Below are 22,009 nucleotides of genomic sequence, written 5' to 3'. Positions count from 1 at the left end.
TCTGTGTATATGTTTTTGCGTGGGGGGTGTTGCTGACTGTAGTTGTTGTGTCTCAGTTTGTATGTTTGTGTGTCTAGGTGTGTAGATGAAAAATATTTTCCTACCTCCGGATGGTATTAATAAAAATTGATTTAAAAACAAGCGCTTGTGAAAATTGGGCATTCTAAAACTTCCAGAAAGTCTGATAAAAAATGTTAAGCATTAATGCTAATTTGGGTTTGGCTGAGGCAGGCATGTCCTTGTGGTTATCAGCTGCCTAAGTTTACCTAAGGTCATTTAAGTTGATGTTATCTGGTAAATCTTTTAAGAATAAAATGCTTAAAGGCTTGGCATTGTCTAATATTCAGTAAAGGTCTTGTAAGTAATCTAGCATAATTGTTACGAATGAGTGAACTAAATAAGTGTGGCAAGAGAACACCTTTTTAATTGTGTGTTACAGTGTGTATACCTACCTGCAGCCTGAGAATCTCTGTGGTAACCTAAAACCTTAAAGTTTTGCTAAGAAGATACACTTTATGTTTAGTGAGAGATTGTGCCGTACAGCTCATAGTTACAGAAATTATAAACTTTTCATAAATTTGTCAATCTAAAGAATGCCAGTGTACAGTTTACAATAGCCTGCTTCTCAGTGATCACTAAAAATTAAGGTACCTAGTGGTTTTAAGTTCTAATTAAAACTACTTAAAGTAATAAGGAAAACATTTCTGCATGCTAAAGAATGTGTGTTTTGATAGAAGAAAGTAACTTTATTCTAAAGTACAGCTGTTTATTTAGAAAGAGAAATCTAAATGTAAAAAGGTTGTAGAAAGTTTGTGGAAGAATTTAATATGGTCATGCTATATAAAATTAAAGCAAATGAGTCTCGGTATGAAGTACACAGCAAAATTAGAATTTTGTTTTCAGTTAAAAAGACAAAGTTTTCTTAACTGTTAGTCTGCTCCTAATATTGAAAGATTGCAAAAAGTTCTCTAATTGTTTTATCAAAGCAGTTTCTCATGCTTAAAGTCTCAATGAGTTGTTGGAGTATTTAAGAAATAAGATCTTAATATTAAAAATACTAAAAGCTAAAGTGTGCTAACAACTGTGTAACCTTCTTTATTTGCCTTTGAGGTATTTTGTTGTCATTCTAGTTAAATAGATAAGTATTGCTTCACAGCAACCTATAATCCTATTTAAGCAAGTGCCAAAGAAACTTTCTTCTGACAACTTCCCAAAATCAAATTCAAAAAGGTACCTTTACCTCTAGTTAACACTGATATTTTCCAGAGGGCCCCTGGAACATGTCAGAGGAACTTTTTCTCACTGAAGAAAGTATTTGGCTAATTTAGCTTATTTAATATATAATTACCTGCTTAATTACCTAGAAAGCACTGTCAAAAAGAATAATGCTAAACTTTGTTACTAAACATTTTGTGTTACAGAAATATCAGAATTTCCTTATGTCAACTGTCTTACAGTAAGCTCTCATCAAATAACCATTGCCATTTGTAAGTCTTTTATTGTTTATAGTCACTCTTTTATTACACTTAAGCTAGTAAAGAACTAGATTTCAGCAGAAAAGGTATTAGTTGCATAGGATTAAGTAAACTAAGGAAGATGATTTTGTGGCTTTTTGTTTCAAATGTTGATAAAGTGTTTTAAGCTTTTTCTCTTAAGCTGACAACAGTTTAGTAAATGACTGCCTTTATAAGCAGAATTGAAACTTTATCTTTCCCTCTAGCTGATCCCTCCAGAATTTAAAAACTTTCAGTGACTATTTTTATATTTCATGGCAGTATGTTTATTTGCACAAGTTCACTAAGAATCTGCTTTCCTTGTATGAGGACCAATTAAAAACACTGGTTATATTTCCAAGGCTTTGACTGGAACGTCATACCTGAGAGACACGTGTGTAAACTCAGATGTGAACAGACAGCTTTAAGGAACTAAGATTGACTGTATAAAGCCAACAAAGCCCCTTAAGAGAACTGGCCTGGTACCTTGCTTACAGAGTTCCCAGCAGCCTTACCAGGTGAGTAAGGAAGGTCACTGCTTGGCAGGTGCAGGAACCTCAAGAATGTCTTGGGAACCTCAGAGAAAAGAGGAATTCACCCAAATGTACATGTACTGCAGGCACAACCTGATGGCAAGTCTAGCTTGGCTTTCTGGCCTCAAGAAGCCTTTAAAAGTCCAATCTGAAATTCCTTATAAAACGTTCCAGCAAAGCATATTTAAAAGAGCCTATGTAATCAACTGCTCTTCTTGCTGCACTTATGCAAATAATCAAGCCAACTGTTAATTATTTTCTTAATTTGGATACTTCTAATAAAAATGAGAGTGATTTTAGAGAAAAGTATTGTTTCAATAATGCAGTCTTATCTATAGTAAATCCCAATACTAGTCATTGAGATGTAAACTCGATCCAGAATTCCAGTCCCCCCATAATGGCCTGGCTAATGCCCCTACTGGGCCCCTTAGTAACAGTTTGTGGTTTACTCTTAGTTGCCCCTTGTGTCCTCAGGTTCCTCCAACAGCGGCTAACCCAGGTGACCCGGGTCGCCACCAACCAGGTGTTACTTCACCGTTACCCACCTCTTCCCACTGAACCCCCTCCTTCAGCCTAATACCAGCCTCAAACCCCCACGACGCCCCTTGTCAGCTGGAAGTAGCTGGATGGAGTCGTCGCCCATTATGACCAAAAGGCTGAAATGTTAGGCTGGAGGGAGGAAATACAAGGACATGCAAACAGAACAGAGAAATGCCATAGGGGGAGAACAAACCAGACCCCAAGGTCCGTGCCTTATATGGTAAGGGGACAGCTCTTCCTGAATTCCATCCTTCTGATGTGCCAATTAAGACCCAGATGTCATCTTCCTCCCTCTTGGAAGGAAAAATGTTTCTAGTTGTCTATTGTGTCACCTTTAGCCAGTCATACCTCTCCACACCCCCTAGGATAGCTTGCCCACTCCTCCCCCTCCTAATCCCTTATAAGCCCCCACCTCCCTGACCGCGTGTGACTTCCCCGGCCTGTAATACCCAGGCCGCAGAACATCACCGGGGAGTTGCACTCAAACCACCTGGCCCTTTGTTGCCTCTCTTCGCCTGCTTATTTTGGCTAAAATCTATTTTACGATAAACTTTCTCTCCAAACCTTTCAAGGAGCCTTTCCTTGCTGAGGTTGCCTGCTGCACTTCTTGTTACTTTAAGTAAAACTTTTACTCTGCTTCACTACTGTGTCTCTGCACTTCAATTCTTTTTCGCGGCGGGGACAAGGACTGAGGAAACACACAACGCACCCCCAACATATCCACAAGCAAGCGCTTGTTCTCTTCTGACTAACCGAAAGTACTGTTTTTTCTTAAGTACATTGCTAACAGATTGGTTAAGGGAGATCAGTCAAGAATGTCGGCTGGCTACTTGGCCCGGCCCGTATTTACAGCCAAAGGTTAAGACAGTCTTAGCATGAAAGCCAATAAACATTTCCAACAGTTACGCAATATGCCACAAAAGCCACTTACAGCTTTTCCTGAGAGGAATTGGGCGGCCCTGAAAAGGGCCTTTTGTAATAAACTTTTAGCCGCCGAAGCCGTAGAGGGTGCGGCCGTGACGAGTCCTGTGCTTGGCGTGCTCGGTGTAGGTGACAGCGTCCAGGATCACGTTCCCCCGGAACACCTTCAGCACCCCGCGGTTTTTCTCGTAGATGAGGCCGGAGATGCGCTTGATCCCGCCGCGGCCGGCCAGGCGGCGGATGGCGGGCTTGGTGATGTCCTGGATGTTGTCCCGCATCACCTTGCGGTGGCGCTTGGCGCCGCCTTTGCCCAAGCCTTTGTCACACCGACATGACTGTACAAATAACTTCAACGCGAAAAGTGAACGTGGAGAACTTGGGCCAACAATAAGAGCTGTTCCGGGACCTTACTGAGAACTGAAAGCCCTGGCGCGGAAGTGGCTCGGCTGCCGCCCTACAGCTCCGCCTCCTCTGGGCAGTGTGACCAATGACTGTGGAAGAGAGAACAGTAAATGGTTTCGTTTTTATCCTATTTTTTTTTTTTTTGGTCCTCGTGTCATTTATATCTGGAGCTATATCTTTGGCTGAGACTTTGCTTAGGGCCTTATATTATGACAAAATGATGCCGGGTTCTTGTTCACGAAGCCGAAGAATGAGCTTCACAAACACTCAAGGTAGGAGAGCAAGGTACAGGCTTTTATTTAGAGATTAAGTGAAAGGACAGAGCTCCCGGCTCACGCCAGGAGGGGACAAGAGAGCCCGTAGTGGTGCGTTGTCTAGGGGGTTTTATAAGCAGTTGAGGATTTTTCGAGAATGTGAAAAAGAGTTTAGGGGTGTGGACTTGTTAAGTGGGCCCTGAATATTAAAAATTAACATAAGGAATTTCCTGCCTTGATTTCTCTGCGACACCGGCGCCTTGGTCTGGGAGCACATCAAAAGGCCGCCTGCCCAGCCCCCAAGGTAGACTGAGGTATTGTCTACTTGCTAAAGAATCTTGCCTCTTGAACTTCCTGGGTCTTAAAATGCAATCTTATCTTTAAGATGGAATTCTTCCTGCCTTTTACCATGCCGTCTAAAGCTGGGTCTGCATGCTAAGTTAGTTGCTCAGTTTACAAAATCACTTTGTCAGATCTGAAGGAGGAAAGACAGCACATAGGCCTGGGCCTTGTAGTATGCTAAAGTGAATCTTACACATGGTTACAAATGATTAGCATAATAAAACGTGTTATTCTTCTTTATCTGGGGAACATTAACTGATGTCACTGAAGAATGATTCTAGAGCTTAATGTTTAACAGAGTTTTAGTAGGGAGGTTTCCTTGCATGTAGTTACATTGCTCTGACTGCAAATATCCTGCCCTGCCCCCTCCGGAGGCCCTCACCCTTCTCTGACTACATCCAGGGTCTCTTGTCTCAAAAGTACTGTACTTGCCCATTCAGAAGTAAGTGATTGTTAGCTGTGAGCGCAGCAAAATAGGGCTGTAGGACTTCAGGACATGCCGACCCAAAATATGCCTGACATAGGACTGTTTTTCAGCTGATTATTTTTTTAAAAAACACCGTACACAGGAGAATCTCTAAAAAGAAAAGAATTTACTCTTTTATAAGGGACATACAGATTTGTAAAGGAAATCTCGATTTTTGTTTTCATCTCTGCACCAGGAAGATTCTCTAAGTCACTGGAGAATCTTGTCAGTGGAGAAGTCAGGGGACTTAATTCTGCGTAAAAACCTTATCCTTTGTTGACCTTTTCCTGGTAACTTCCCTTAAGTGGCTACTTGCCCCTCCCCTGATCAACATCTTTCCTTTTTCTTTAGTTGAAGATAACGTGTAAAGTGATGGCTTGGGCCAATTTGGGAAGTTTTACTCATTTTTTTCTGGATATTTCCCATGTATACATGTGGTATATTTGATATTGTGTTTTTCTCTTGTTAATCTGCCTTTTTACAGGGTTCTCAGCCAAAAACCTAAAAAAGAAGAGGGAACGTTATTTTTCCTTTTCTATAGGTATGTTGATTATTTTGAGCTGTGGGCACTTGAAAGATAGCAAATTCAGAGAGTGTTTATCTGAACTCTCATCTGCCTAAAGATAGATGCTCCAGATGGAACTCAAATTATCAATCCATTCTCAAGAGTTCATTAAACAGAGAAGACTGACACTTATCACAGGAAAGGAGACAAAGTTGATGCCAACATGCAGACATACCTTGTCACAAACTGTCATAGTTCCCATCTAATCTAAGGGCCTATTCACCTTTCCTAAAAATAGTTTACTCCCTTTACCTTTCCCTATTAAGGTGATATTTAGGTCTCAATTCTAAGCCACCTTAGGGAGTTACTCATTTTTCCCTGGGTATGTCTCATGAAGTATATGTCCTGGGTATATGACTTGAAGTATACATATTAATCAATTTATATTTATTTTTCTCTTTCTGGTTTTTTTTTTTTTTTTCTGTGTTGTATTACATGAGTTTCAGCTAAGAACTCAGAACGGTAGAGGGAAAATTGTTTTTTCTCCCCTAGAGCTGTGTGATGTTGTAACTTTCATTTTCTTCATCTGCAAAGCTGGGGTAATAATAGTACTCAGGGAATTTTTGTGAAGATTTAAATTAATTAAACTGAAGCATTTAGAACACACACTGGCACAAAGAAATCCTACATGAATGTGACTTGTTTTTAGCTGATATTACTTAAAGAATCTGCCTGAAATTGGAATATTGCCCCAAGCTCTCATTTTCAGGCTTATACTCCCAACATAATATTGACAACACAAACACGTATATATTAGTGAGGATTTTAAAAATCACAGCATTTAATAAACTACAAGATATTGATGGACTATTTTGTTTTTCATATATGACATGTTAAACATGGTTTATGAGTGTTTCTTTGCTTTCTGCCAGTGTGCATCGACAATCTCAGCCTTCTGGTTTTCCTGCAGCCAAGCCTGCAGTGTAGTTGAAATCTCTACACTGACTTCCACTGTTGTATTAATTCTCCTTAAAACTTGTTGATCATCAGGTCATTTCTGATGGGACAACTACTAGGAAGGGATACTACTAGAATGTTAAGTCTGAAAAATGCATCCTGATCTTGTCTTCCTTCACTCCTCTGAGTCTCTGTAACAAACCCAAGCTAGTTCTAGACTCCAGCAGCAGTAGCTGTAAATTTCAGCCTGTGATGTCAGTAACATCACATTGCAGTGCTTTGGAAAGAAAAATCCCTTTTGACTAAGGACCTTGCAACAGGCATTAAAAGATCCAATCAGTACATTAGACATCCCCTTTTTGCCTCCAGCCTGACCATAGTTACTCCCCAAATATAAAGATGCTTTGTTGCTTGCATTATCCCCAGTCCAAAATGTTCATAAATGTTTCTTTCATAAATGTGAATTTCTTCCATTCTTTGATTCAAAAATATCTGCTGAAGTTTCATTTCTAAACTGAGCAGAATCTGCAGCTATGTAACCCCAAATGAAAAGGACATTTAGAAGCTAAACCTGAATTTTTATTTCAAATTCTTAAAAATCTTAGAATATAAGGGAAAATGATAAACAGCTCATGAAAATTAGTAACACTTACGTAATGCTATGTATCCAAAAATTGACTGATATGACCGCAATGACAACCCTATGAGGTGGGTAGTATCACCCCCATTTTTCTGATGGAGAAATTGATTGGTCTAAAATGACACAGTAGTAAAGCTGGAATGTGAACCCTGTCAATCTAGCATTCAGACTCTGTGCTGCCAGCTTCCAGAGTATTCCATACAAAGATTAAAAAGTCAGCAATCCGGAAATGCTGCATTGTTCCTTAGACACTGGGCATTTCTTCCTAGGGGCTCAAATAAATGAAAAGGCCAAATCTGTGTTCCTTGGCTTAGGGGTTGGAGGAGGAGCTGCCATTCTGAGCCACAGTCTGACTCCCAGACAACAATGGGCACTTTCTTTTTTAAGGCTATCCTGCCATGCCCTGTACCTAAAATATCCCCTTTTCCCCACATATACATAAAATATGAGAGGGAAAAATCAAACAGTTCTGGTAAGAGCCAGCATAGTTATAACAACAACAAAAAAAAAAACCCAAGACACTTGGATTTCAGCTGGGCCCAGAGCTGGAGGGCAAAACACTTGGTTTAAGCCAAGGACACCAGTGCCTCTAACAGATCCTGTTTTGGTAACAAACGTCTGTGCCAAGGCAGTCTGGAAAAACGTCAAATGAACAAAACAGCACACACACGAATGAGATAAACGTCTAGCTTTACTTTTGAAAATGTAAATATTTTGTAGTTCTTTCATAAAAACTGGAATACAAATAATTCCTAGTAGTAAAAGTTTAATCTTTGGTATTTTGTTGTTGGGTTGTCATGAAGCATTGATGCATCAACTCACAGCTCAGATGTTAAGTGTAAATAAGGTGTGGAAAGCTGAAGCAAAATCTCTGGGATGTGGTAGCTGGCATGTTATGCAGCATTCCACATTGTTGTCCTAAAGTTGGTTTTAATATGTAGGGTAAAAGCGATAAATCTAATAAAAAAAATTGTCTTATGAAACATTGGGTGAAACATGGGAAATAAAGTTTATAAATGCCTTTTCTTCTCACACTATTCTCATGTAGGTCATCTTCCTTTCACTACTTACTGAATCCCAAACTCCAAAATACCTAGAATCAAGGAAAACGGTTAAATCCTACATTTGAAATAACTACAGCTCACTATTGCAAAAAAACTGGCATACCATATTGCATTTCACAGCCTTAAGAGTATGCAATACGATCCAGAATGTCTACAAGTTGAGCCACAGATGTATTACAAAACATGCTTGGTCAACAGATCAGTGACAGTAAATAGAAGCATTCTATTGTCATTTTTCTGCAGACTATCGATGGTCCCTAACACCTGTAAAACAAATTTAGTGGATTCTAAGTACTCTCACTACTTCCGTTTAGGGGCCAAGGAGACCTAAAATGTCACAGCTACTTTCATAGAAATACTTACGTGGCTCTGAAAAGAGCCTTTGGGTTTAGGGATATCACACCGTACAGTCAACAATTCAAGCTCTCTCCCCACGGATGCGACGCGCCAGCTGAATGTCCTTGGGCATGATGGTAACACGCTTGGCGTGGATGGCACACAGGTTGGTGTCCTCGAAGAGGCCCACCAGGTAGGCCTCGCACGCCTCCTGCAGCGCCATCACGGCCGAGCTCTGGAAGCGCAGGTCGGTCTTGAAGTCCTGCGCGATCTCGCGCACCAGCCGCTGGAACGGCAGCTTGCGGATCAGCAGCTCGGTAGACTTCTGGTAGCGGCGGATCTCGCGCAGCGCCACCGTGCCGGGCCGGTAGCGGTGGGGCTTCTTCACGCCGCCCGTGGCCGGCGCGCTCTTACGTGCCGCCTTGGTGGCCAGCTGCTTCCGCGGGGCCTTACCGCCGGTGGACTTGCGAGCCGTCTGCTTCGTCCGAGCCATATTAAAAGATCACGGGATGTTTTTAGGAACTCCAGTGAGGAGTAAAGAACCTTTCTTTTTATACAGCAAGATCACTGACTATTGGGCCCAAGAACATTCAAAAGTCCCCGCGTCCTCTCCGGATTGGACCATCTATGTGCCTGGCCCGGATTAAGAGCTGCTTTCCCGTTGGTGAATGAATCCCGAACCCTGCCGTTCACTGTCTCCCCTCTGACGTCATATTATTTACTCTTAACCTAGTAGAGGAGTTCCGGATCTCTGTCGTTCACTGAAAGCTTCTGAAGTCTATATTGAAAGGTAGTCTAAAAAAGCAAAGCAGAAACTCCAGTGGATTCTTTAAAAAAGAGCAATCAGGTATTTTGGAGATGCTTAGGTAAATTTACTTATGGGCTGCATCTAAAATGATAACTTTCTTGGGTGTGGCACGATTATGGACAATTGAGAAAATGCTCCATTTACAAAGCACTGTCAAGGACATTAAGTAGTTTTAATAAAAACTTGAATCTGGATGGAGACGATGTGGGTGTTAGTATCGTCAGCGTTAAAATGATTGACTTAATCCAGCTTCACTTTACTCATTTTCCCAAATGTGAGGCTGCACTGTCTTTTCCGAACTTTCCCAAACGTCCAGTTAAGAGCTAAGGCAGCGCCTTCTCTAGCCATTCACTCTCCTGTACGGCTAGCCTCGGTCAAGGCTTACAGTATAGGTGCATTCAGGAAATTCATGTGTGGTTCTCGACCTTAAGTCAACGTTCCCGTAGATCTTCACGAGCGCTAAACATTTCTTTCGGGTAATTTGGTTGTTACGTCACTGAGTCTTTAAATCTTCATAGGGGCAGAAATAGTATGACAGCTCTTTCAAAGAAAAGCTATGGGTGGCTCTGAAAAGAGCCTTTATTAAGCTAGGCTGATTATTAACGTAAGATGAAAATATCCGTGCTAAGAACCCTTTACTTTCCCTTGGCCTTGTGGTGGCTCTCGGTCTTCTTGGGCAGCAGCACGGCCTGGATGTTGGGCAGGACACCGCCCTGAGCGATGGTTACGCGGCCCAGCAGCTTGTTGAGCTCCTCGTCGTTGCGGATGGCCAGCTGCAGATGGCGCGGGATGATGCGCGTCTTCTTGTTGTCGCGGGCCGCGTTGCCCGCCAGCTCCAGGATCTCGGCTGTCAGGTACTCCAGCACCGCCGCCAGGTACACGGGCGCGCCGGCCCCGACCCGCTCGGCGTAGTTGCCTTTGCGGAGCAGCCGGTGCACGCGGCCCACGGGAAACTGCAGCCCGGCCCGAGAAGACCTGGTCTTGGCCTTGGCGCGAGCTTTGCCGCCTTGCTTACCACGGCCTGACATAATTTCTTGAGTAAAACATAAAGATTTTCAGGAAAGCGGAAAATCGAGTAAGAATAAAATGAAATCAAGGCGAATATTTATACTAACTGGAGGTAGTCTCGAGTGCAAATCTCCCATTGGCTATTATCAAGCAGCCAATGGAAAAGCAGAATCTGCATCCTTCATTTTCATTAATCCTTCCATCTGGTTTGAGATTTTTGTTTGTTTAAATCTAATCGGGTCTGATGAGCTTTTAATAGTAATGGTAATTGAATCATGTGGTTTACGCAGAATACCTTAAGCACAATCGGAAGAAGTGGTTGTTCTCATTGTTTTGTCTTTTCCGCTGCTGGTCCTTTAACTGGGACTTGGGACTCATGATTTTGGAAAGCAATTTCTAAATAGGTAACATTTAAGAGGTACTTTTATACTAGCAATTGCTTTAACTAATTTAAATCATACAACAGTAAAGGAGACAGTAAATAATTCTTTGTCGTAGTGATGCCGGGGTTCTTGTTTGCGAAGTCAAAGAATGAACTTAGCAAACACTCACGGTAGGAGAGCAAGGCAGAGACTTTTTTTAGAGATAAAGTGAGAGGACAGATGTGGGTAAAATTGTAACATTTCCAGAGTATCTCGCCTTGCTTTAGTGTATTTGCATATCCTCAGGGGTGAAGAGAAGTTCATCTCCATGTCAATGAGTAATTACCTGGGCAACCGAGGGCGTGTCTGAACCTGAGAGTTTAAGGGGAGGGGCTGGCTTGCTTGTTGGCTTGCTTCTTTCCGGAGCAGAGGACCAAGAGCCCTGGACTGATGTTTGTAAGCAATAAACGGGATTTAAACTTTATTTCTCCCTTTGACTGACTTCAGTTTTTACAGGTATTTTGACCCTGGATTTCCTCTCCCCAGACTTACACTCATTATTTAATAATAGCTCGTTTTTACATATTATACAGTTTAATGGAAATGGAAAGCCAAGAAAAATACATCAACTATTTCTGAGTTGCCGTAGACGGAGATGAGAGGTCCGTGTCCTCCCACCTGCCATGAAGCAAGGGCTGGGACCTGCCTTGTCTCCTAACTGTGCCGTCCCTTTCCCAAATTATGAGCAGCCTCTAGACCTCCTTTTATCTGTCTCTTTGTGGACCTTTCTTTTCCAAATTTTCAGTCAGTCTGTTTCCCAAAATTAAATTATCCCAATCCCCCTCTGCCTCCTTCCAGGCAGATAGAACTCTGCCCAGGCAGTTCTATTCCTTCCTGTATTTCATTCTTGCTGTCTTCAGATCCTCTGTTGGATAGGGAGGGAGGCAAAACTTTCCATGACTGAAATAATTGAGGATGTAGGACAGGTTATTTTTCTCTCATTTGCTTTGTAACTCGGACTGCATCTCTGGAGAAAATGCGGGTGTTAACTAAGAAAGGAGTGTGGAAACACTTCTGGTCTTTCGGGTTGATGGGCTTGCCCAGTGGCCCTACTGTGTCCAAAGTTGGTGCCTTATCAGAATCAACTGGGAATTTATGAATTTATTTTTCTTAAGGCCTTCTCCCACTTTCCATTGTGGATCTAAGGTCTACCAGAGGCCAGGCATCTGATTTTTTTTTTTTAATTCCTCATTCACTTAAAGACCAGCCAGGTATCAGTACAGGTGGCAAAAAAGCCTAGCTTTGAGTTTAGGCCTAGCTTTTGGTTTGAGCTTGTTAATCAAGGGTATAGTTTTAGATAAAACATCAAATATTAGGAATGAAGAAGGGGGCTGGGAGAGAAAGAAAGCGGAAAGAGAAGTCAGAGGGAGGAAGGAAGGAAGGAAAGATTAGAGAGAAAAGGAAGCTAGAAAACAAGCAGGCAGACTGGTTACGAAGGACAAGATGTGGAGAAAATAATCCCTACCTCAGGAGGTCATTTTAAAGAGGCTAAATATTAAGATTGCAGACCAGATCTCACTTCTACAGGGTAAAAACATATGGGTCAGTGATTCTTAAGCTGTAGCTTGAGTTCGCTAATAACACAGAGACAGACAGAAGGGGAGGAGGGGAATGCCTTTGTATAATCTAAAAAACAAAAATTACTTTTTTTAAAGGGAAGCATCTTTCACACCTACAGTTTGTGTTTGCTGGATAGGAAGTGCTTCTCATACAGTTGGTCGACTGTTTGGGACACGGAGAAAAATTTAAATTGTTTTCTCTTAAGAGCCTCTACTTTAAATTTTATTTCTTCATCGGAAGACACTCTTTTAGGGTATGTTTTGGAGTTCAAGATGGTTTTTAGTTTTCAAAGAAACACCGCCCATCTTCTTCCTCGCTATCAGCCTGGAAGTGGCGCCAGATAGGGAAGAGCGAGAAATTCAAACCCTTTGTCCCTCCTAGAACTGGAGGGCCATCCTCCCTGCTCTTCTAAGTGGCTCTCCTTAACCACAAGTGACCCAGGAAACGAGCCAGATTTCTGGGATGCAAGGAAAACTGCAATAGCCACAGATTGGCCACTGCCCTCGGTAAACGACCGTAATGCGAAATTGGAGGAATCTCAATTTAATCTGTGCGCAGAGCTCGAAGTGCAGTCCACAGGAGTGCCAAAAGTCAGGCTATTTTGCCTTGTATTTCACCAGTGGTTTAGGCCACTCTAAATTTGAGCTCCAGGAAGAGCGGCTATCTGCCCTCTCCGCCGCTCAGGTTACTCACCCTCTACATACAAGGGTGGCCTTGATAATCCACCTTCTCAGGATTCCCATTTTTATATTCTTTGAACCGCCTTTTTTCACCCAACGACGAAATTTCAGTCAACGTCAGAAACGTGCAGACGGAGACAGGGGACTGAGCATTCCCAAGTAGTTTAATGAGCACCTCCAGATTAAGGGAGAAAAATTCTTCTGGTTCACCACAGCAGTGTATTTCACTTAAAGCCAAGTGACCTCAACGGAATTTGCTTGCTGAGATTGTCTCATATTCATTTCATTAGAGCTCAAACCAACCACTTGTAGTCAGCAGGGTAGGTGGCAGTTACAACTCTCTTGAGAAAATATGTGGCTCTGAAAAGAGCCTGTTTGAAAATGTCCCTGTGCTTAGAGACGCCTACTTGGAGCTGGTGTACTTGGTGACGGCCTTGGTGCCCTCGGACACGGCGTGCTTGGCCAGCTCCCCGGGCAGCAGCAGGCGCACGGCCGTCTGGATCTCTCTGGAGGTGATGGTAGAGCGCTTGTTGTAATGGGCCAGGCGCGACGCCTCGCCCGCCATGCGCTCGAAGATGTCGTTGATGAACGAGTTCATGATGCCCATGGCCTTCGACGAGATGCCAGTGTCAGGGTGGACCTGCTTCAGCACTTTATAGACATAGATGGAATAGCTCTCCTTGCGGCTGCGTTTGCGCTTCCTACCATCTTTTTTCTGTGCCTTAGTGATGGCCTTTTTGGAACCCTTCTTAGGGGCCGGAGCTGATTTAGAAGGTTCAGGCATAGTTCTTTCTCCAAAGGCTAACAAAAAAACAGCCTCACTTTTATCAAAGATTAGTACCTAAAAGTCTGGAGTCCATTCACTTATAGTTCCTTAATGCAAACGAAGGATCAACAACTATTTCTTCTGATTGGATAAATGTGACACAATTTCCCTGAGGGAGGTGCTTATGCAAATACAGGATTCACATTCCTTTTTCTATTGGATAGTCGAACAAAACATTTTGACCAATTGGATAGCTCATTGGTGCATCCCTGCACTATCTATAAAAATATTGTTTTCTCAGTCTGCAACATAGGTTTTCTGTATTACACGAAACTTCTGTTTGTTGTTAGCGAATTGAAAAAACCGGACGTGGGAAACAAGGAGGAAAATCTAGAGCCAAGGCTAAAACTCGCTCCTCGCGGGCGGGGCTGCAGTTTCCCGTGGGCCGCGTGCACCGGCTGCTCCGCAAAGGCAACTACGCCGAGCGGGTCGGGGCCGGCGCGCCCGTGTACCTGGCGGCGGTGCTGGAGCACCTGACGGCCGAGATCCTGGAGCTGGCGGGCAACGCGGCCCGCGACAAGAAGACGCGCATCATCCCGCGCCACCTGCAGCTGGCCATCCGCAACGACGAGGAGCTCAACAAGCTGCTGGGCAAAGTCACCATCTCGCAGGGCGGTGTCCTGCCCAACATCCAGGCCGTGCTGCTGCCCAAGAAGACCGAGAGCCACCACAAGGTCAAGGGAAAGTAAAGTCTGCAACAGAAAAGAATATATAGTCTTAAGTCTCCCTATTACCTAAAGGCTCTTTTCAGAGCCATTCAACATTTTCACAGGAAAAGCTGGTAATCGGGCTATGCTACGTTGGTCTCAGATCAACTTGTGAAAGGTATTTTGATGTGAAAACATGTTAGAAAAATCGCCAGAATTGGGGCAGGAATGTCTCTGGGACTCGCAGTTAATACGCGGCAAGGAAACGAACAGCTGAGCAGTAATAGTTGAACACGCATTTCAAGTTCAAGCAAGATCTATTTCATCTAGCAAAATTCGGAGAATATGGTGGCTGTCCATTGGATTTAGCGCTACCAGACCTGACAAGACGCTTTACATGTGATTTTAATAATCTACTCAGGGATCCTGACATGTAGTCTCACACAAGAGAAAACACTCGAGATTAGGAGTTGTAATGAGCGCAGCTGCGAAAGTGGCAGTCCAGGGGATTAATTATTTACTAAAAAAAAAACCAACCTCTACTGTCCGGGGAGAAAGAAACAAGACAAAATTAAAATTGTATGTAATTTAACGTGGCAGATCAGAATTGTCACTGAGCATGTCAAGAATTGAGACCCAACCCACCAAGATTTTCTAAATCAGAAGTTATATTTAACACGGTGTTTGGTTGCAAGGTGAAACAACATGTGAAATACTTTTAGATTTCGGAGACAAAAAAATAGATGGGCGATGGAGTAATTCAAATCATGCTCTCGCAGTTGACCAATCCTTCTGATTACGCTTCGAGCCAGTGGTTTTATCGCGCGGGACTTTTTAAAAAACATATGACCAATCAGAATGCTTCGTACTGTATTTAAGGGCAACTTTGCACTTGCTTGCCAGTACTCGAGTTTTGCAAGATGGCACGTACGAAGCAGACGGCTCGCAAGTCCACCGGCGGTAAGGCCCCGCGCAAGCAGCTGGCCACCAAGGCGGCACGTAAGAGCGCGCCGGCCACGGGCGGCGTGAAGAAGCCCCACCGCTACCGGCCCGGCACGGTGGCGCTGCGCGAGATCCGCCGCTACCAGAAGTCTACCGAGCTGCTGATCCGCAAGCTGCCGTTCCAGCGGCTGGTGCGCGAGATCGCGCAGGACTTCAAGACCGACCTGCGCTTCCAGAGCTCGGCTGTGATGGCGCTACAAGAGGCGTGTGAGGCCTACCTGGTGGGGCTCTTCGAGGACACCAACTTGTGTGCCATCCACGCCAAGCGTGTCACCATCATGCCCAAGGACATTCAGCTGGCGCGCCGCATCCGTGGGGAGAGAGCTTAAGAGATTTGTTACCTTATGATTAAAAAAAGGCTCTTTTCAGAGCCACCCACAACTTCATTTAAAGCGGTTGTAATCTGATTGTAGATTTCAATTGTTGAAGCATAAAATGCATTGCTTTGATGGGAAAATGCTTTTCACTTAGATGTTTGAGTGTGAGTTGGCTTTTTATAAGCTTAGGTACGTTTCTTGGTCTCCACTTGGGTTAGGTCTATTACGAATGCTAAACAGTTGCATATCTTGCCTTGTTATTTGTAGAATGCAATTGTCCTTTCGGACATATTTGTAGACCAATAGTACAGTAAGCTTTTAGTTGTACTTGAATTACTCAGTTTTAATAGTACTTAGTGTTTAGTTCTCATTTATGTTTACCCTCAATTCTATAAAATTTGGTAAAAAGATTCATGGGTCTATATGGAGGCCCCTGTCATAGTTTTTAATTCATTGTAATACAAACGTGAGATCTGGCAGCAGCATTACTATGCATAAAACCCAGTAATCCACAGCATTCGCGTATCCAGAATCTAGAATCTACCATCAGTCGGCCTACAATGTATAGCCCAGGCAATAGAAAGGTAATTTCAGTAGTCACCACCAGAGGTCCACTCAATTAGATGTATGCAACAAAAAAGATAAGATTTGCCTATCTGACAAAATTCCTTTGCCTATACATTTTAAAATCAGATTTGAGATTGAGAAAGGTAGTAACTGTAGTTCTTTTAGCCATGCCCACTTTTACAAGAATATCGATTTATGTGTTAATTTCTTTTTAAGTTTTCCAAATATAAAAGTATAACAACTGATAGTTTTCTGAGGCCTAAAGCTTATACAACCTGGCACCTCTTAAAAACTACAATACAAAAATCAGAAATCCAAACCTAGTTAGACATATATCTAGTTTTTTGGGGGAAATCCAGTTTTACAAATAAAACCATAGCCATCAGAAAAATAGTACATCTTAGTAACTTGAATATAACACATTTTCTATGTCTTTGCATATTGATTCTCTTCAAATGAAAATTATTTTGTAATATTTCTATATAGATAGTGGAAAGAGAATCCAGCATTTCCACTATTTATTCCCTTGGTAACTTAGAAGAGTTTCAGCTTAAGAACAACACATTTTTGGTAATGTTGGTTGGTTGTTAAGACTTGTCAAATTTGGGGATTCCTCTGTCGAGTTTCATATGTGAGTTATAAAATTTGGAAGACTTCTTCACAGATTAGTTTCTGTCTATATATTTCAAGTCTTGATTCTTTATTATACACTCACTCTCACTGCTGGGTGCTATGAATACACAGATGTCATTATATGGCCTCTAGTCCTGCATCTTTCTGCCAGGAATCCAGGTTAGTTTGTCGGGGAGCAGTAGGAGTATTCCTTGAAACCATTGCTACATTAGATTGGCTAGCAACAGGAGACCTAAATAGGAGCATGTCTGTGAATCACCTCATTAACCTCATTGTAATGTCTCATTAACCTCAAAGTAAATACGTATTCAACTAAATTTTCTCTTTCCCAAGTCTCAAATATTGTCATCAGCATCCCAATATAATCAAACAAAAGGTGAATAGTAATGGAAGAGAAGATTGGAAATAAAGATTTTAACTAGCTTTGATTAAAATATCTTAACATTACAATTAAAAAAACAAAACAAAAAACACGAGACCAAGTGAATACACTCGCAGGAACCATTCCCAGAACCTTGGTATGGTGCCTGACACTTGAGGTTCATCAATCTGTGAGCAATGGCTTTCCAAATTATCCATGGCCCTCCTGCCCTCCTCCCACTCTGTCCTAACTCACATCAGCACCTGAAAGGTTGAGAATCACTGATCTGGGATGAGTCTCAGGCCTCTGAGATAGAACAATGCTTAGCACGATGCTTTGGATGATGGATGGCTTTAGTTCTTACCATCTAGAGATACTTTCTCCTAGAGATACCAAGGGAAACTCAGTGGAGAGGATAGAAAGTCAATTCTGAGCAATTTGAACATTTTCAGAGTAAAGAGGAGTTCCCTGAGACAGCTTTGCTGGGTGTTACAGATCCATTCTGTACCGAATATCATCTTTCTTTAGAGAAGACCCCATGGAAGGAAAAAACAATAAAACCATGGATTCCATGGGTCAAGTACCACATGAAATGCTTGGCCTGAATTATTATATATAATTCTTACTACAACACTGAAAGGTAAGTTCTCTCAACTGTCTCCATTTTCTAGAGGAAGAACTTTAGCCTAAGATCTTTTAGTAAATTGATCAAACTCATACTACTAGCAAATACGACTACCAGGTAGTCTTACATCAACCACACGTTCTAAATATCTTCTGATCAGTGAGATTGCCCAGAAATGGATTTCCATATCTAGTTTCCTCCTCAAAGGTAACTCTGTTGTGCAAATTGGGCTGCCTCAGGGTGGATAGGGGGAAGCTACCATGGCCTGGCTTGGGCTAAATTCTGTTATCAGAGTCCTCTGGTCAGATGCCTAGTGTGAGATGACATGGGTAGGATGACCAGAAGAAACACCAGGTTGCAGGGATGATCTCTGGGATTCAAGGCCAGGTCAGAGTAATGATTTCCTTAGAAACATGTGTATTCTGCTCCAAAGCAAATATTTGCTTGTGTCTTCCCCACAGTATTTACTCTAGAGTTATGTTGTCCAAGATCGTATGGTGGCTACTAAGTACTTGAAATGTAGCTAGTCCAAATAGAGCTTTAAATGTAAAATACATATCAGATTTTCAAAAGACTACAAAAAATAGAATTAGAAAATCTCTTTAATATTTTATATTTAGATTACTTATTGAAATAATATTTGATCATAGTACATTGAAACACTTAAGATAGATTTTACTTGTTTCTCCTTTTGTTAATAAGGCTACTAGGAAATTTTTTTTTTTTAAATAATTATTTTTTATTGAAGGGTAGTTGACGCACAGTATTACATTACATTAGTTTCAAGTGTACAACACAGTGGTAGAACATTTATATACATAATTCTAGGTTCCAGCTATCACCCTACCAAGCTGTTACAATATCTTGACTATATTCCTTATGCTATACATTACATCCCGGTTACTTATTTATTTTACCATTGGAAGTCTGTCCTTTTTTTTTTTTTTTTTTTTTTTTTTTTTGTGAGGGCATCTCTCATATTTATTGATCAAATGGTTGTTAACGACAATAAAATTTTGTATAGGGGAGTCAATGCTAAATGCACAATCATTAATCCACCCCAAGCCTAATTTTCGTCAGTCTCCAATCTTCTGAGGCATAACAAACAAGTTCTTACATGGAGAACAAATTCTTACATAATGAATAAGTTACATAGTGAACAGTACAAGGGCAGTCATCACAGAAACTTTCGGTTTTGCTCATGCATTATGAACTATAAACAGTCAGTTCAAATATGAATACTCATTTGGTTTTTATACTTGATTTATATGTGGATACCACATTTCTCTCTTTATTATTATTATTTTTAATAAAATGCTGAAGTGGTAGGTAGATACAAGATAAAGGTAGAAAACATAGTTTAGTGTTGTAAGAGAGCAAATGTAGATGATCAGGTGTGTGCCTGTAGACTATGTGTTAATCCAAGCTAGACAAGGGCAATAAAACATCCACGTATGCAGAAGATTTCTCTCAGAACGGGGGGGGTGAGGTTCTAAGCCTCACCTCTGTTGATCCCCAATTTCTCACCTGATGGCCCCCCTGCGACTGTGCCTGTATTAGGTTGTTCCTCCCTTGAGGAATCTTACCCGTCTCTGGCTAACCAGTCATCTTCCGGGGCCATACAGGGAAATGTGAAGTTGGTAAGTGAGAGGGAAGCCTTATTGTTTGAAAAGGTTAGCTTTTTACTTCTTTGCATATTTATGCCCTGTGGCTTCTATGCCCAGCATTTGTCTTGAGTTATCTTTACCACTTGGAAGAATTATGATACTCGGTAAATTTGATATGAGGCACGAATTCTATTTAGGGGTTGTAATTAGGAAGGAAGAAGAAAAGCTATAGAAGTAGCAGGCGGAAGAAAACATGGGAAGATTGATTATTTCTTTGACATATCTTCTTGTAGAGTAACTTCAGCATATATAGGTTTTAAGCTACTACTTAAATTGCGCACACACATTAACATAATAGGAGTATAGTTACATAACCAAAGCATTACTAGGAAATTTTTTACTGCATATTATATTTCTTATTATATTTCTGAGGAAAGCACTAGTATAGAGAATAATTATGCTGACTCACTGATCAGAAACTATCTATGTCCTTAGCATCACTGATCCTCAGTAATAATGACATTTTCCTCAAAGTGCTGTGAAAAGAATCTTTGAAAATAAATGTAGACTGCTCAGCAATAATGCTTGATACATTGTAAACTAGTGTTCAAGAAATATTAGCTCTCCTTACTGTTGTTACCACTGTGCCCTAAATCCCTGTTCCCTTCAGAAATCCTCTAATGATGTAAATCTGTCTTGTACTGGATCTGTTTATCTCTGATTTCAACCACAGAATTGCCTTCTATATTTCCCACTGGCATAGAAGGAATGATACCTAGAGCTTCCCCTAGGGGGATATAATAGAATACTTAATTCTTCAGCCATGAGAGCACTGTGTATGCATAGAAAGAAAGTTTGAAATAAGAAATTACAAGAAGCCTGTGATTATTGTCTTACTCATCACACTTGTGTTGTATACATGGGCATTTCATGATTTTTCATTGTTGAATTATCATTCAAAAGTTTATGCACTATTCATTGCCATTTTTGGCTAATCAGCTGTGTTTGGGCAATTATTTGAATACATTATTGCTGTTGTCAACATTATTTTATAATAATAAAGGAAATACTGAAAATGATAATATTAACAATGTCAAAATAAATATGGGTTTCTTAACTTAATAAAATCAACACAGGGACCCTTTTCTTAAAGTGGTAAATTTTTAGATTCAAATGAATGGCTAAATAGATCTCAGACAGTCAACTATGTGATCAATTGTGAAGAAATGCAACAAAGTTAAACATGGGCACAATTGAGGAAACTGTTGAAGACTTTATCTAAAAGCTAGATAAAAAATAGAGATTTTTATAATAACTTTTAGCTCTCTGTGAGTGAATGAACTCACCAACCTTTCTGGAGAAGGGTGATTATACCTGGTTTTGAAGAACATGTTTCATTTCAAAGTAAAGGACATCCTTCATCTATACATATGTTTGCGGGAGACATTCAATGTTATCAACTGTAAGTCTGTGAACTCAATAAACTGACATTCCAAAGGGCAATCACAACAGGTTTAAAAGAAAATCAGAGAATCAACTCTCTTTGCTTAGGCTGATTCCTTCCCAGCCTAATTCAGAACTGGTGTGAAAATCAAGCAAATGGGTGGACTTGAAAGTATTTGAAGGAGAAATGAAATATAGAAATGCATGATGCTGGACTCAGAGACTCCAAGACACTCAGAGACTGGTGGTTACCAAAGGGGAGGGGTGTGGGAGGGTGGGTGGGGAGGGACAAGGGGATTGAGGGGTATTATGTTTAGCACATATGGTGTGGGGGATCACGGAGAAAACAGTGTAGCACAGAAAAGGCAAATAGTGAATCTGTGGCATTTTACTAAACTGATGGACAGTGACTGCACTGGGGTATGGGTGGGGACTTGATAATATGGGTGAATGTAGTGACCACATTGTTTTTTCATGTGAAACCTTCATAAGAGTGTATATCAATAATACCTTAATAAAAAATTTTAAAAAAAGAAATGCATGATGCTGTTACTATAATCATGAACTGTGATTATATTTGAAGTGTCTTATTTAGGTCTCCTGATTGCCACAATTTGATGCAATCTGAATTAAATAAGGTGGCCTCAGTGGCAGGAACTCAGATGGTTCAAGGAATCAGAAACTCAGGAGATTGTCAGGAACCCAGACATTGTAGCTCCATACATCTCTCACCTCTGCTTTTCTCTGTACTTTGGCTCCATTGCACCATTTTATCCATCAGCTCTCTTGGTTTCTCCTACATAGTGTCTAAGAAGGCAGCTCCCAGCCCGACATCAGGTTACTTCAGTTCCTGTAGCTCAATTCCAGTTTTTGAAAAGTTTTGGTAGAAATTGGCTCAGTTATCTTTGGACCAACTATCCTTAAAGTCAGACACCTTCCCCCACATGTTTAGTTCACAAAAGACAGTATGTATTCAGACACACTGGCACTTAAGCTTTAAACAGAAGATGAGGTTAGAGAAGACCAGGATATTTGAGAACAGAAGGCGTT

At 41.3% G+C, this 22,009-nt stretch overlaps 6 protein-coding genes across 6 annotated transcripts; 2 read left to right on the top strand and 4 right to left on the bottom strand.

Moving 5' to 3' along the window:
- Window positions 1-3,477: 3,477 nt before the first annotated feature.
- On the bottom strand, window positions 3,478-8,302 carry LOC118910267 (histone H4-like). The gene is made up of 2 exons (XM_057493889.1): window positions 8,257-8,302; window positions 3,478-3,881 (listed from the first exon to the last, which is right to left on the bottom strand). Exons 1-2 carry the CDS (start codon window positions 8,300-8,302, stop codon window positions 3,553-3,555), a joined length of 375 nt encoding a protein of 124 aa, XP_057349872.1. The 3' UTR covers window positions 3,478-3,552.
- A 112-nt stretch (window positions 8,303-8,414) lies between these two features.
- Window positions 8,415-9,667, bottom strand: LOC118913130 (histone H3.1). Its single transcript, XM_036886930.2, has one exon. The coding sequence runs from the start codon at window positions 8,944-8,946 to the stop codon at window positions 8,536-8,538; it is 411 nt and encodes a 136-aa protein (XP_036742825.1). The 5' UTR covers window positions 8,947-9,667; the 3' UTR covers window positions 8,415-8,535.
- A 149-nt stretch (window positions 9,668-9,816) lies between these two features.
- On the bottom strand, window positions 9,817-10,439 carry LOC118913317 (histone H2A type 1-E). The gene has a single exon (XM_036887269.2). It carries the CDS (start codon window positions 10,287-10,289, stop codon window positions 9,897-9,899), a length of 393 nt encoding a protein of 130 aa, XP_036743164.1. The 5' UTR covers window positions 10,290-10,439; the 3' UTR covers window positions 9,817-9,896.
- Window positions 10,440-10,605: 166 nt separating this feature from the next.
- LOC118913379 (histone H2B type 1-B-like) lies at window positions 10,606-14,056 on the bottom strand. The gene has a single exon (XM_057494371.1). The coding sequence runs from the start codon at window positions 13,713-13,715 to the stop codon at window positions 13,335-13,337; it is 381 nt and encodes a 126-aa protein (XP_057350354.1). The 5' UTR covers window positions 13,716-14,056; the 3' UTR covers window positions 10,606-13,334.
- Window positions 13,882-14,580, top strand: LOC118910219 (histone H2A type 1-like). The gene is made up of 2 exons (XM_036881209.2): window positions 13,882-13,920; window positions 14,048-14,580. Exons 1-2 carry the CDS (start codon window positions 13,882-13,884, stop codon window positions 14,444-14,446), a joined length of 438 nt encoding a protein of 145 aa, XP_036737104.2. The 3' UTR covers window positions 14,447-14,580.
- Window positions 14,581-14,699: 119 nt separating this feature from the next.
- LOC118913274 (histone H3.1) lies at window positions 14,700-15,792 on the top strand. Its single transcript, XM_036887140.2, has one exon. The coding sequence runs from the start codon at window positions 15,325-15,327 to the stop codon at window positions 15,733-15,735; it is 411 nt and encodes a 136-aa protein (XP_036743035.1). The 5' UTR covers window positions 14,700-15,324; the 3' UTR covers window positions 15,736-15,792.
- The last annotated feature ends 6,217 nt before the right edge of the window (window positions 15,793-22,009 follow it).

This window comes from Manis pentadactyla, chromosome 16 (assembly GCF_030020395.1).
Source record: "Manis pentadactyla isolate mManPen7 chromosome 16, mManPen7.hap1, whole genome shotgun sequence".
In the NCBI taxonomy this organism is placed as follows: Eukaryota; Metazoa; Chordata; class Mammalia; order Pholidota; family Manidae; genus Manis; species Manis pentadactyla.
This window is presented reverse-complemented; position numbering and strand designations above follow the sequence as displayed.